Source organism: Rhipicephalus sanguineus, chromosome 3 (genome assembly GCF_013339695.2).
Source record: "Rhipicephalus sanguineus isolate Rsan-2018 chromosome 3, BIME_Rsan_1.4, whole genome shotgun sequence".
In the NCBI taxonomy this organism is placed as follows: domain Eukaryota; kingdom Metazoa; phylum Arthropoda; class Arachnida; order Ixodida; family Ixodidae; genus Rhipicephalus; species Rhipicephalus sanguineus.
This window is the reverse complement of record NC_051178.1, coordinates 134,042,833-134,058,317: the sequence shown is the minus strand read 5'-3', so window position 1 is coordinate 134,058,317 and position 15,485 is coordinate 134,042,833. Positions and strand designations below refer to the sequence as shown.

The 15,485-nt window shown below is 47.3% G+C and overlaps 1 protein-coding gene across 1 annotated transcript in view; it reads right to left on the bottom strand.

Annotated features, from left to right (window-relative positions):
• The window catches only part of LOC119385871 (E3 ubiquitin-protein ligase TRIP12), a 101,804-nt gene that overhangs the window by 76,895 nt on the left and 9,424 nt on the right, over positions 1-15,485 (bottom strand). The window contains exons 6-8 of the mRNA XM_037653239.2: positions 15,289-15,363; positions 10,188-10,283; positions 1,631-1,911 (exon numbers count right to left, since the gene is read on the bottom strand). Coding sequence (XP_037509167.1) covers positions 1,631-1,911; positions 10,188-10,283; positions 15,289-15,363 — 452 coding nt within the window. The remainder of the gene's footprint in view (positions 1-1,630; positions 1,912-10,187; positions 10,284-15,288; positions 15,364-15,485) is intronic.

Genomic DNA, 15,485 nt, shown 5'->3' with positions numbered 1-15,485 from the left:
GGGCACGCAAGTAAGCCATCATATTAATAAAATACTTTTCTTATTGTTATGTGCCTTTGTGTCAAAATCCTATAGCGGGCCTATATCGAATTATGCCATATATATCGAACTAATAAAAACTTTTTGGCGAGTTCGATATACCCGGGTTCGACTGTAAGTACAAACTACACTTGCTGCTTAACTTAGAAAAAAGGTGCTGAGAATGGCGAACATATTTTACCCTGTCTGTGAAAATGCCATGGTTAGGAAACATTTTTATTTATTCATTCATTAACTATTCACAAACCTCACAAGATTCAGTAGAAGTATTGCCTGAAGGGGGTTCCGCTCGTACTGGACGGATTCCAAGAATTTTTGCGGTGTTCGATTCGCGAGGAAATAAGCTCCATTAAGGGGGGAGGCTACCCCGGAGACCGAACTTTTTTATTTCTCGAGATATCTTGATGAAACTTTCAGGGTATGTTCACTACACTAAAACTTGAGAAACTGCAAAGTTTCATGAAATCGTGTTGATCAGTTCCCGAGTTACTCAGGTCTAACTGGGTGGTTCGCATGTGTGCCTCAGGAGGAGCCGGGAGAAATCCCAGTACACATAGTAGAAAGCTGAAATTCTTTGTGGTCATCCCTGGATAGATTCCCTCCAAAAATTTTTTATGCAACTTTGAATTTGATGTAGCCCACAATGACGAGATTTATCAAAATTTAATTGTTTGTTATCAATTATCAGCACCAGTTTTTTATCTATGCAGTCGGCACCCGCAGCAGAATCGCGGAATTTCGATGCTCGTACAAGCCGCATAGCGCGCCTCCGCGCACCGGACCTCCGCACTGTTTTCGTCTTCATTGCCGGCATCGCCCGCAACAACAAAGACGAAGGGCACAGAAGTAGTGCAAAAAGAAAAAAAGAAGCGAAAATGATCGAAGAGATCGCGCAAGGCGAAGAGTGGCTCGTAAGCAGACGTCTATCCAGGCGTACGGTGCAGAGAACAACAACGAGACGAGCGCGCTGGACGCGCCATCAACGGGAGTGACCGCCCCCGCTGCTGCGCAGCAGCCAATGGCGGGCGCGCTTTCTCCCGCGAGATATGAATGTGCTGCTCTAGCCAATCAGCGCTCTGCATCGCATCACGGGAAAATGCGAATAGCGTCTCAACCGTGCCGCCGACGCCATTTTGCAAGGTGACAAACGAGAGAGCAAGAAATCAGTCAAAACAACACCAAGATGGCGCGGGACGACCGCATGGTCTGGGAATGGCGCGCGCGCGAAGTTTGGTTTGATTTCGCAATTTGCGCGTGTTTTGGATGCCGCGGCGGCCTCGAAAATAGCACTTTTTTTCCATTTTGCGGTTGAATTAGATGCTGATAATTACAGAATAGGTAGTTTATGAGACATACAACCCAAAAATGTGGTTTTTCAAAAATCGACTTTTTCGCGATTTTTCGGTTTTCAAGGGCCGCGTCCCCTCTTAATGAAGCCATTCCATGACTACTTGTAAAAGTGTTGCAGGGCCCCTTTTTTAACAACACAATGCCTTAGTAGCCAAGATAAAATGGTGGGTCGTACGAGCTGCCACAACCAAGTGGCTCAAGTTAATCTCGTTAGGATGCGTGTTGCTTCAGAGTGACGTACCTTCTCGAGGAACGCCGGCAGTGCGTCGACAACAACGGCTGAAGAGCGAGGCAGGGCTTCCATCATGTAGGTGAGTGCACGGCAGGCGTGGTTCATGAGGTCAAAGTTGTGCTCGAGAGCCAGCAGAGCTGTCAGGGCAGGCACCACCTGCTTGACGGGGAATCCCGCCAGGGTGTCCTCGTTGCCCATGACCAAAAGCTGGCACATCTCCATGGTGGCCTGCAGCTGCTGACCCTCCTCACCACATTGCAGCCCTGCCAACAGCTGCTGTGCTCGGCTGCCTGCACACAGAAAAGCACGAGGAAAATGTGATAGCAGCTGTTTGACACACTAAAGTCTAAAAGCTGCAGATATGCAAGCTTCATTATATAGAGGCTAAGATACATTGTGTTTTATGGACATAATAAAAGTTCCTTACATCCTGCAACACTGACAAATTTTCAAAGACTTAATTAAAAAAGGTAGGAGATAGACTATACTTCGATTAACAGAGATGACAAGATATGTCTGTGCATACACTGCAGCACCTAGCAGACATATATACCCAAAATTGGAACAAACGAGTCCAAAATTGCATGTTCGAGGGCAACAGTCAAATGTAAGCCACAGAAACCACAAATCTCACTAAGGCATGTGGCATGCACACTACTGAAGAAAGAGGTGAGCAAAAGCAAAAAGGAGATTAGCAAAATACTGCCAGCAAGTATTAAGCAAAATGTTAGTTGCTGAAACACTTAAAACTGATATCGCAGAATTTTTTCACATGACACGGTAACTCGCAATTCCTGCAGCTTCTCAAAGAAAAGCTATTACGGGTGTTTCATTTTACATAAACACTAGCGTTCGTCTGCAATGCCCTTTGGCTAAGGGAATCTTTAATGTTTTAAGAATTAAAACAAGCCATAACCATATCTGCAGCAACCATAATAGCCCTGTGCTTGCATTACTGCACTACAGAAACAATTATGGACTAATCACTTCAATAAATACAGTCGAACCCACTTATAACGATCCCAGATATAACGATCTATCGGTTATAACAACCATATTTTGGTGCACTTACGATTTTCCTATGCTACCCATTGAAATTGCGTCCACATATAGCGAACATTTTTCAAAGCCTCCTACTTTTACAATGAACGCTTCAGACACGGTCACGGTAAAAATATGGCGTATACGAAGCGAAAAAATATTAAAGTACGCCTTCTAAAGCATGAGAGGCACCGCATGCGCTGCTTTCGGACGCTACGAGCGAGGTCACTCGCTTTCCGGTCGTTTCTTCAGTGGCAGAATGGCAGTGGGGAATAAAAAAAAAAGAAAGAAAGAATAGGCAGCATGAAGCCTTGCAGTCTGCTTTCGCACGGCAACCTTTCCTGGCGCCGTTCTCTGCAGCTACAACCGCCTACGATGAACCTATGCCTTGGAACGCAAGAATCCATAAAATGCAATAAGCGATGATCGCAATAACTTTTCGGCGCTTAAATGTTCACTGCGTCGACGTCACAATGTGCCACAAAATGTCTCATCTTTTCGGTAATGGCAGAGACCGGCCGATCAATGATTACGACTTCCGCGCGATTGTGGCGATTCCTTCACGGATAAGCATCAGAAGAGAGCGAAGGCGACGTGGCGGCCGGCGATGAACGTGCCGTTATGATTTATCGCCGACAACCTTATCACAGCCATCTGCAGCGTAAACTGGTGACGGCGGTACAAGCACTACAAGCGCGCGATGCCATTGCCGTTCGAAAGTTCGCTTCCACCGCGCCGTGCAAGATAAAGTGCGCGTCGCTTCGTGTAAACGAATCTAGTTCGCTGGTGTTGAGCGACACAGGCACCGAGAAACGTTGATGCACTTACGAGCGTATACAGCAGGTTTTATTAGGCGGCAACCCAAGCGCGCCGCGCCTGTTGTGCAGGGCCGTCAGAGCATCGCGAAGACTTAGAGTGCGCGTTTCTTGCAAAATGCTTGTCTTCGCCACGTTGAACGAACAGGCCGCTCGCCGCACCCGTGCACGCTCCGAAGTGAAGCGGGCACAAAGAGCGCACAAATGCACGTACAAGTGCAAGCGGCCCGGCAGTGATGGCGTGAGCCGAGTAGGCGACACGCTGCACGCAACTAGCCAGGGATGATCGGCTCCACGTAGTGGTACCGCGGTTAATGAAACGCTGTCGGTTCACTGCAAAGGCGGGTTAATTCACTCGTGCACGCAGCAGGCCTCGCTTCACAACGCGAAAAGGCCTAACTTCTCACCAGAGGAGGAGTTAGCACTTTTCAATAAAAATGCGCAGAAAAAAAAGTGGCTTGGTCGCTAAATGCATGTTTTTGAGGGCGAGTCCATTTGCAACTAACTACAGTATAACCTCGTTACAACGGATCTGTTTACAACAGACATTCGGATATTACATACCAATTTGCGGCGTTATGCTGACCTCCGTATTAGTTCCATTGATTGAGCTTCGTTTACTACGGATTCTGGTACAACGGACATTCGGATATAATTGACTGAAATTTCAGGCCAGCAAGGTGGTCAGGACTCCTTTAGAGCGGACTTTTCTACCACGGTCATTAACTTCCGACTTCAAACATCGCTTAGCATACTTTCGGGACGGGAGCAGCGCACCGCGGATATCGACGTACCGATTTAAGAACGAAGGCCGCCGATCCCCGGTCTGTCAATGATCAGCTATGCCTATGTAGCGACAGAAAAACGGCGCGCAGCGTGCTTGGTGTTGAGTTTGGGACGCTGACACGCGAAATTGTGAGCCGCTGCCACCGCTTCTCCGCGTGGTCGCTGCGCGGCGAGCTTGGCCGGGGGGTCCGCTGCCGATGCGCAAAATGCCCATCCGCGGTTCTGAGGAGCCAGCGGGCAATGCGATTCGTTGCTTGAGACGAAGGACATTATGGATTCTTTGCTTTCGCATGTCCGCTAGCGCGATGTTCTTGCCCGCAAAGTTCGCATTTGGCTCGTACATCGTGAACGGAGTTAGGCCTAACCACGACATCTAGTAGAAAGCTCGGTTGCGATGTGCGTGGCCGCGGTGCCCGATGTTTCAAAGTCCGTCATGCTCGATTGCGAGTACAAGGAGTTGTCCCGCGGTGGTCTTCGTCATAAGCTTCGAAGCGCAGATAAGAAGACCCTCGAACAGCGGGTCCAACGAGTCAACGCTATTAGTCGTACGTCTGCGATGTTCGCGACGAGTGCGGCGCGCTATCGTAATCTGATGATTGAGCTTCCGCTTGCAGCTGCCCAACTAAAGCGTTCCAAATTATTGTCGACCCGTAAACACAGAACGAGTGCGAACGCGTCACTAAGTAGCGCAATTTTCGACAGCCACGACCTCGCGACGCACAAGCAGCAGACGATCCCGAAGCGAGCATTAACACGTTTTGGCTGCTTCTGCGGTAATACCGCAGAAGCAGCCAAAACGTGTTAAAACGTGTTAATGCTCGCTTGTTACTGAATGGAGGAGCAAGCTGAAACGGAGAACTTGAAGGCGGAGAAATGCTCTTTACGACGAGCCCAAAATGGTGGCGCCCAGTTGCGCCGTTGCCGAGCTATAATTTTGAAAAACGCTTTTTTTATACAGTCGATCCCGGATATATCGAACTCGAAGGGGATCGCGAAATAGTTCGATATATCGATAATTCGAAATACGAAATATGCGTATTTAAGGCTTTAATTAAAGCACTACAGGCCTCGACACAGTTTTCTGAAATCGTAAAAAGCGCGAACATGACGATTCGCTCACATATGCTAAAGAACAAGGCGAGAACTTCTTTTGCAAGTTAGCGCACTTTATTTCGCATGAAAAAAGTCCGTCAACTTGTCTTGCTTCTTGCGCACCGTGAATTCATCAAGTCATCGTCAATATTAAATAAGCTTTCCAAATAAGTAAATTCAGCACCTTCCGCCACAACAGCGGTGATCGACGCTGAACACTGATGCGAGCTCTGTAGCGCGGTAAAGGGTTTAGCGGTGGCAGCGGCGGCTGGCATCTTCAAACCGCACGGGTCCATTTCCGCAGCACCGGCAACGTCAGTTATGATCTCGGCATCGATGCAGTCAGAAACAGCTACGTCGTTATCTGCACCGATGAAGTCACTCGCTGTGTTCCCGTCCGATACGGCGCCCGGAAACGCTAAGTCGCAAAATTCACTGACGCACCGTACGCCGTAGTCGGTGGTCATGACGCGCCCGAAGTCGTCACCTGGCACCAAGGCCCGTAAGGAAACAGTGCACGACGGTGCTTTACTTGACGTCGTTTCAAGCACCGGTCATCATTTTTATCGCTACGAGCGGGACAATGTTTAGTTCGACTTCCGAATGACGATTTATCAAGAACAAAGCGCGAAGTACACACAGTACACATTCTGCAAGAGACAACGCTGCACCGCTGCACGAAGAAACATTTCTCCACCGTCGACATGTTAGCGATACCGATGGCACTTGTGCCTTTGCAGAAGGCAGCCGCTACTTTGGCGAGAAATGCGAAAAAAAGCATAGCCTCTGAGATCAGCGTTTTAAAACCGAAAACACTAAAGATACGTCACGAGGTTGCGGATCTCAAAGGCCATGCTTTGTGGGCCCGCATGCCATCATGCGCAAAGAGACAAGGAAGGGAATGCAAACATTACAACAAGACTGCGAAGTCACTTCGAATTCTCATTTTGGTGCCCTCGGGAATCAGCCTCTTTGAAAAATACTAGCCCATGCGTTAAAACCTGCGGACCGCGCGTCAAACATACCGGTGAACTGACAAGCGTTGCGCAACAAACTAGAGCAACGCAGTTTCGTCACCTGCGCGCGACGAGGGATTGGAACTTATAAGAACGCGGCCGAAAAATGATCAATAGTTGTTAGAAAAAATGCACTTTCTGGGCTTCGGCGCGGGGCAGCGTTCGATATAGCGGATGTTTCGCTGTGCGGGAGTTCGATATACGTGCACACCAACCCCATACTTTTGCATGGGAAATTCAAGGGGATTCTCAACTGTTCGATATAGCCAATAATTCGATATATCCGAGTTCGATATACCCGGGATCGACTGTATTTCCTCAATTTCGCCAAGTCGGCAGACGCAAAACAAATTTTTTATAGCACTTCTACGTAGTTTTCATTGAAGATATTTTGGAATCAGATAGAAATGGGCTACAGAAACTGAAAATACGATTTTCCAAAAATCGCATTTTTTTGGTCCCCCGTTAAAAATAAGACCACGTTTGTGACTCGTAATTCTCTCCGGTTATAACAGACCCACTCAGTGTTTACATGAAAGTCTGTTGTAACAGTACTTGGATTTTACATACTCCCTTTACAACAGACCAAAATCCTCTTCACTATGAAGGTCTGTTGTAATGAGGTTATACTGTACCAGTTTTCGCGGCACTTTCGAGTTCGTTATAAACGGGTTCGACTGTATCAACCTTTAACGCACACTGACGGGACAAATTAGTGTACTGCATTTACCTAAATCTAATGAGACCTCGATTGTCATGCAAGGAGCCACTGTTCAATACACACGGGTTCGACTGTATCAACCTTTAACGCACACTGACGGGACAAATTAGTGCACTGCATTTACCTAAATCTAATGAGACCTCGATTGTCATGCAAGAAGCCACTTTTACAAAACACACAATGTTTCACCCGTTTTTGTACTTGTCAGAGGCCAAGTTCTCGGAAATGGAGTTTTTTGTCTCTGATGACTTCCGAGATATCTTCCATACCGTCAAGCTCAATTCACGCTAGGAACTGAAGACTAAATGAACAAGAGACCACATCGCATGACACGAGAAACCGTGTGGCAGACAGCACAAACTGATTTACGTTGTACGTGGTTGCTCAATCCTTCCCAAGGATTGCTAAGGTTTTATCTTCCAGAACTCAATTCGTTATGTAACCTGTTGCTAAACAGCTTGGTTCGACAGATGTCCAGTGGCTGTACAATGGATATCGTCTCTCCAAAAATTAAAAGGTGGGTTTCCGTTTCTGCCAGCCTTTTCACAAGAAAGTTGAGGTATCCATGAAGTGAATCCGATACTAGGACTCGCACCAGATGAAGAAATTCACCCGGCTTATCCTGTTAAGGGGGGACGTGGGTCCTAAAATTTTTTCTTTATTTTTGGGTCAATATAAACGAAACTTCACTGTCTTGACCATTTTTTTATGCTGATTTCAAATCTGTAATTAGTTTTTTAATAGCTGCACTAGTTCAAAAGATCTCGAGGTTCAAAAAAATAATTAGTGCCTGCTTCTTACGGGGCTTTTAGGCAATTTCGACCTACTAAAACCAATATGCAAGTGCATGGGCCCAATGCCCAGATCATGCTATAGGGGGTGATGCTATTTTTATTCACTTGAGAGCACTGTGAAGGTCAGAAAACAGATGAACACGCACTGGTGGTTATTTTTTCTGATTCACTCTCATTAGTATCTTTAATTAAAATTTGTAAAATGGTGCTAGAGTAATGCAAATAGCATCACCCCCCAGATCGTTTCAATACGAGTAAAATGATACCAAATTTGTGATTTTTACTCAGCAACAACATGGAAAAAAACCCCGTAAGGCTGAGTGCGTTGAGCAAAAATATCAAACTGAGAAAAACGCATTTGAAGTTTCAGACAACTGTAACTTTTGTGGAAGTGCAGCCACAGCACTAGTGGTTATATCATTTGATAGGTTTCTTTTTCACGAGAACAGCCATAGCAAATATGTGACCATGACCTGCCAATGTACTGGCAAAATCTTCTTATAACGCCACGTAGTGCACCCAGGACCAGAGTGATAAACTCCACCTTTAGCAATTCATAGGCCTGTACCAATTCCTTGCAAGCTAAAGAAATACAAAATTTGTCTATGAATGTGGCTTTGCAACAGGCAAATAAAATAGACAGATTAAGTCTAAAAAGCCCGTGGGTTATTTATTAAACCAAAAATCAGTTATTATTGTCCAGCAATAGCACTTGGCTCAACAGCAGGCAAGGGCTGTACTCAGGGTCCCCTGCTGGTCTGTGTCATTTTGAAAGTCTGTGCTTGGTGTCACTACTGTATAAGTGCTCCTTTTGCAACTTCCAATGTCAGTTTTTAACCTCAAGGCTGTGGAGCACAAATCAATTTCCCAAAGTGTAACACGGCGTCTCTGCCCTTCCGGTGTTGCTCTGTCAGGTCGTGGTTGAAGCAACTACCGCTGCACCCTTGTCGACAGTATTGGTGGCCCTAATTTAATGCATTTCACTTCAAATGACATTAATTATCTTGCCACCACTATCACCAGCTACCTTCTACGAGAAACGCTTCTCGCGCGAGTCGCACCTATGATAATGAAGCACAGGCTTTGAAAGCAGCCTATACCCTCTGCCTTGAAAAAGGTCCCTGCTTGAGCCGAACTCGGAACGAAGCACAAGCCCAAAGAATGTTTTTATCACGGATAAGTCCACGCGGATAAATTCTGTGCTATTTTCCTTGACGCCGTTCACCAACATCCAACGGCTTGAACTTCCGCTGCTTCGTTGCGCGCTGCGATGCCAAGCACTCCTCCCGTCGCTGTATTTCCCGCGCACTCGGCAGTCCCGCATAGTATGCCATACGAATGCGGTTTCCAATGCCACTGAAGCGTTGCCTAATGATCCGATGGCTGCAGCTTGACCACGGGAAACCCGGTGGTTCTCGTAGACTCGAAGCTCCGGTAGCGACAAGTAGTTTCGGCATCGCGCCCTCGTACGCTTGGCGCCTCTTCTTTACACGAGAATCTCCGGATGTGCCAGCACAAAATAAGAGAACTGTGTGTCGGCGGGCCGCACGAACGCGAGCGTAAGCAGAGGAAGATGACACTTGTAACAACACACGAGCACACGACACCGGCAACACGGCAGCCGTGAGCGCAGAACAAAAATACAAAAACAAAATGGCCGCCTCGGGTTGCGCCAGCCAATGGGAGGCGCGAGAGAAGGGGCTCGCCTCGCGCGCGCTCTGGCCAATGAGCGTTTTACAACCACCCTTCGGAAAAGCGCCAATAGCAGCCGTTCTGTTGCAGCGACGCCATTTTGAAACGCCGCAAAATGTACACAAAGAAAACAGCTTCAAAACAAGCCAAAGATGGCGGCGATCAGCCAGCTGCTGCGCCCGCGGCGCGCGCGGGAAGTTTGAACAAATTTTGCCTGTTGAGATGCATTTTGAGGCTCCCGTGGCGTCTTAAAAATAAGTTTTAACCCATTTCTCGGGAGAAATCGGCGATAATATTTTGAGGCCAGCTGCTTAGGGGTGCAAACATGCCTAAAATGCGTTTTTCTCAAAACTGATTTTCTGTCCATTTTTTACTATTCTAAGACCCGCGTCCCCCCTTAAGGACCCAACACCATTTCTGCCCATTTCTTTTTCTGGCAGTGGACACCCACATTCTCGGGGAAAGTCTTCGAAATTGTCTCGCGATGAAACGTGAAGCAAAATGGCAGCTCGTAGCCATGCGCCATGCATGCCAGTATTAAAGCAAGTCCTGTTTTCTCACTCCCAGCATGCAATATGCACGCTGTACCCAAGATGTGCAAGAACTCACTGGCACTGCTGCCGATAGACCGGTGCAGGAAGTGCTGCATGCGTGGACCAAGGGCACCAAACAGGTGAGGAGGCAAGCCTCTGGCTTCTAGCAGGGCTGAAAACAAAGAGAAGCAGCAGAGCATTCATCAGTACTGTGCCGGTAAAGGCCACATAAACGTATGGTCATTCTGTACTTTGTTTCATACTTAGCAGACGAACTTTGCAAGCAGTCTGGTCATAGGTCTATGCACGTCGCCATGCAGGTCTACTAATCTGCAGTGCTCTCTGGAGGACAACTTTTACCCATGAGATTGTGCCAAGTTGTGCGTTATATGTGCTCCTTCGCGTCTCTGGTAAGCAAAGGTAGAGTACACTCAATCTCTGATGTATCACACTCGAAAGGGGTTGTGAATCCGAAAAACACATCAACAATTCCAATGTAAAATATGTTCATCTGAAGCTTATCAGAAATCTGCACGTTTTCGGCTACTTCTCGAAATCGTGATAGGTGGAAGCTTGCTAACTTCTTTCACCAAGGCAGTGTCCAACATACAAATGTTTACTTTTTTCCTTTCACACGCAGACAAGTAGATGATCCATAATGCCTGATTGTATTTTGGAAAAAATCAGTGCGGAGGCTGCAGCACTCATATCCTTGAGACTGAGAAACGGTCACAATTTCCAGGCACAACGTGCACACATTCGTCGGAGCACATGTGCACATGCAGCCTTTATTTCACCAGTGAACAGGCTTGTAATTGCAATGCAATCAACAACTACAATGTAGCCAGTAGGTTTGATGCCAGTACAAGAGCCACGGTAAATCACTTTTCATCGTTGATGGCTTCTATGGTATTTGTGACATTGTACATCTAGAACAAAGGCAAAACGAAAGTAGTTCTAGAAACCACAAGTGGTAACCATGCCTTCCTCAAAGCAAAGAGCCAACATAGTGCCTTACATAGTGCTAAACAATGAACTACAGTTGCCGACCGACAAATCGGACATGCTCGGTAATTCGGACAGTTGCGTGGCACCGCCGTTGATCCCATAGAAGTAATGTGTAAAGACGACCGATATTTCGGACAGCTGCGAGATCTACATTCGATAATCCGGACCATGTCCGAGACTGTCGCGCACGCCGAATCGCCAGCCATTATCTCCTCCGGCACCCGTACCATACAAAGTATGGCCTCAGAGATCAAAACGAAAGCTAACAGGTGATCTATGAGGCTCTATTTCGATTGCTACTTTATGCCTCAGCATAGAGTTTCATACAATACCCTAGAGAGGAAACTGGCGCTGCGATCGTTCAACCACCATGGGAATTATGGGAAGTACAGGCTTCGGATTGGATAGTGTTAGCTAGCGAACTGTCTACGAATCTTTTTCTATACAGTTTCAGTTTCGTTCTTCGCGAGGCGTGGGTAGTGGGGTGCGTTTCAAAGCACTCAAGCAGGGCCTTTGTTGTTCAAAGAGGTTGAAGACCGCTAGATCTCTTGGTTTGCTGCGACGCTGCAGCTTTACAGGTTGTATTTGACAGTTTTAGCAAAGCGTCGTGCACTCACCGCTGCGCACAGATGTAGCGTCCCATGTCAGTGCAGCAAACTGCATCGAGTTCACGTTTGTTTGATAAGCGCGTCTTACCAAAACTCGTTCGAATCAGCTGTAAAACGACGGCGAAGCTAAGTAGACGCACCGTCGCGCTCCTCTGACTCGACTTCGCAACAAAACGAGAGATGCGTTGGAGTCAGACCACTTGAACAGACGCACCTGGCATCGCAGCAGACGATACGTTAAGTGTTTCTCACTCAATACAGTACTGTTATTTCCATAAATAGATAATGCGTACTTTCGAGGGAAAAACAAGCGTGTTTCTTTTCATGTGTTGTACAAAAATAATTCATTATTTGGTGATGCCAAATCTGGAACACAGTTGCAGAGCAATGCATACCCTGGTGGTTGAATTTGTCCAGGTTTCAGTTCCATCTCACGGTCACGCAAACTTTTTGCAATAAGTTTTAGGTACAAAAGAATGAAGCAAGTTTTAATTGGAATTAACTTCATATCACTTTGTTTTACACTCGGCAAACAAGCGTTGCGAATCTCAAGAACCTAATCCATCCGAAGCAAATCCTAAGCCTGTACTTCCCATCATTCCCATGGTGGTTGAAGCGCGTCTCAAGGATCCCGCGTAGACACTAGCGCCAGATTCCCCTCTAGGTATTATTGTAAGAAACTCTATGTGCCTCAGATTTGTGATTTGAAATGCCGATCTTGGAGGCACTGGTCAACTGTGGGAAATCCTATCGACATCGCGAACATCCTACATTCCAGTTCCCATTTCCCCGTGCTGCGCTGCTATCGCAGCTCGCCGCCATTCTGTCAAATGCGTCTGCGGTAAAGCGTTCTGCGCGTGCGTTTATTTTTATGTTGAGACTGGCCTTATTTTACACTCTGCTGTCTCAAAAGATCTGAGTTAAATGGCGCCAACTGTGCCCTCACAGCCAGTGCCGAAGGCCGTGCCGACGACAAAGAAACGCGGCAGATACAGTCAACTGTCGATTTTCCGGACATGCTCGAAAATTCGGACACTTTCGCGGCACCGTCACCAGCCCAATAGACGTCAATGGTCAAGAATGTCGGAAACAATGCTAATTAATTTTAATTAACTTCGGAACTAATGGACATATTTGAAGAATAATTGCATATTTGGAATTAGCAAAAAAAACTAAACAAGACTGTGCAGTTTCATTAAATTTGGTAAAGGGAATCTTGATTTTTAATAACCCTCTTCCCCCCTTAAATAGCGCATATGCTTGTGGGGGCTAGAGGGCAAGCCTAAATTGTCTGCAATCTTTCTGAAATAATGAGGGCTGAATTCAGATTTAACAGTAACCATATCTTTGATACGTGACCCCTACTTTCCCTGTCACAAATGTGAGCAGCAGGACAAATCTTTCTAGCCTGCATAGCCTGCATTGCCCGCAATGTATGAAACGAAGTATACCGTATCTACCCGCATAATTAGCGCCCTCGCATACTTTGCGCACCCCTAATATTTAGCCAGCTTTACTAAAAAAAAATATTTACTCGCATATTTTGCGCTCCCCGTCCCGCCCACCGGCGCGCGCCGCGGAGAGACTTTGGACGGCCGCGCCCCTCGCCGAGCGCAGTCATACACAAGTCGGGCTGCGAGTGCGAAGTCCCTTTTCATCCGATTACTCGTTCTATCCACTGGAAACCCGCGAATTACGGTTCCTAGAATATTATATTTTAGGGACTGTACCCGAATACCCAAACCTGTTCACGTGTTGTCGGAACTGCTCGAGCGTTCTCCCGCTGTGAGAATTCATGCACGCGATACGGCACGGACTATTTTCTGCATCGGAGGCGTGCGAGGGCCAGTCGCGCCAACTTTCCCCCTCGTTCTCTGCGTCCGCGCTGCAGCGCAGTTGATTTCGGAAGTTTAGAATTCGCCATCAGTCAGTCGCGTTACCGCGTTATTCTTCGCTTGCGATGGGCTACAATAACTATACGGCGAAATTCAAGCTCAGTGTTATAGAGTTTGCCGAAGAAAACGGGAACCGTGCCGCCGCCAGCACTTCAGCGTGAATGAGAGTCACGTTCGGTACTGGAGAAAGCAGAAGAGTTTGCTCGTAAATAAAAGACCTGGACGGAGAGCGTTCCGAGGACCAAAGCAAGGAAAGTTTCTTGCCGTTGAAGAAGACCTCTTCAAATATGTGCGAGAGCTTAGGTCCTCCGGTGTCGCCGTGTCGTGCAAGATGCTGCAGTTCGAGGCAAGAAAGATAGCGCAGGAAAAAGGGGTCCCTGCTGCGACGTTCAAGGCAAGCAGAGGGTGGGTGACGCGCTTCATGAGACGCCATCAGCTGTCTATCAGACGGAGAACGCCCCTGTGCCAGCGGTTGCCACAGGATTACGAGCAGCACGTTGCTCTGTTTCACCGTTTTGTAATTGGGTTACGGAGAACTGGAAACTTCGTCATGTCCCAAATTGGGAACGCAGACGAAACTCCGTTAAGCTTTGATATGCCACCTAACACAACAGTGAGCGAGAAAGGCAGACTCATCCGTTCCTATAAAGACAACCGGCTGTGAGAAGCAACGCTGCACGGTTATGCTTGCCGCGACAGCTGATGGCCATAACCTACCGCCGTTCGTGATCTTCAAACGGAAGACTTTGCCTAAATTGAAGGTTGAAGGCCGTATTCACATCCGCGTCCAAGAAAAAGGCTGGATGAATGAAGAACTTATGAACGACTGGCTCGACACTGTCTGGGGTAGACGACCAGGGGCCTTGCTGCGACTGCCATCGCTGTTGGTGCTCGACAGTATCAAAGGCCATCTCGTGGACAGCGTAAAGGAGAAGCTGCAGGACATGAGGACCAACTTGGCTATTATCCCGGGCGGACTAACATCTGTTCTGCAGCCCCTGGATGTATCCGTAAATAAACCCTTCAAGGACTACGTGCGCAAGATGTACGTGGAATGGATGGCCAGCGGAGAGCATGGGCTCACTCCCACTGGCAGAATAAAGAGACCGCCACTGGAAACGGTTTGCGAGTGGATACTCGCAGCGTGGGACATGGTTTCCGCCAATATTGTCGAGAAAAGCTTCAAGAAGACGGGGCTGTCAAACGCGCTCGACGGAACCGAGGACGATGCGCTTTGGGAGGGCGGCGACAGCGGCCGCGACGACAATGATTCCCAGTCGGACCGGTCGGACCTCTCGACCAGTGATTCTGAGTAGACCGCACATGACCGAATGTGGATGGCTAAAAAAGTACGTGCTAAGTGTTAAATAAAGAATTCCCTTCGTTTGTGCTACAATTTATTTTCTTTTTTTAATGTGTACACTGCGCATGTTACCATATATTGCACGTTTTTTCGGATGTGTTCGCGAAATCTCCGCGTAATTTGCGCACCCCCTTTTTGGAGCTCTAAAATCGCGAAAAAAAGTGCGCAAATTATGCGAGTAAATGCGGTAATAGCAATGAAGCTGTGCAATTGTGGATGATAAACAGCTTTCCAAGTGCTCTCTAGCAAAGGATTCAGGCCAAGTTGCACAACATTCCAGCCAAAATGAGCGCCAGTGCTTACCTTGCAATCTTCCCATCTCGTTGTCATCAGATTCGCTGTCTGCTGTGCCTGAGCTGTTACCAACTCTACTGGCAGCTGAAAAAAAATTGTATATTTTTTGAGAAACAAGTTATGTTTTCTAGTGTGGTACAGGCGCTCATTTTACAGAACTGCATTTTATTTCACTAAGGGCAATGCCCCACAATAAACATGAACCT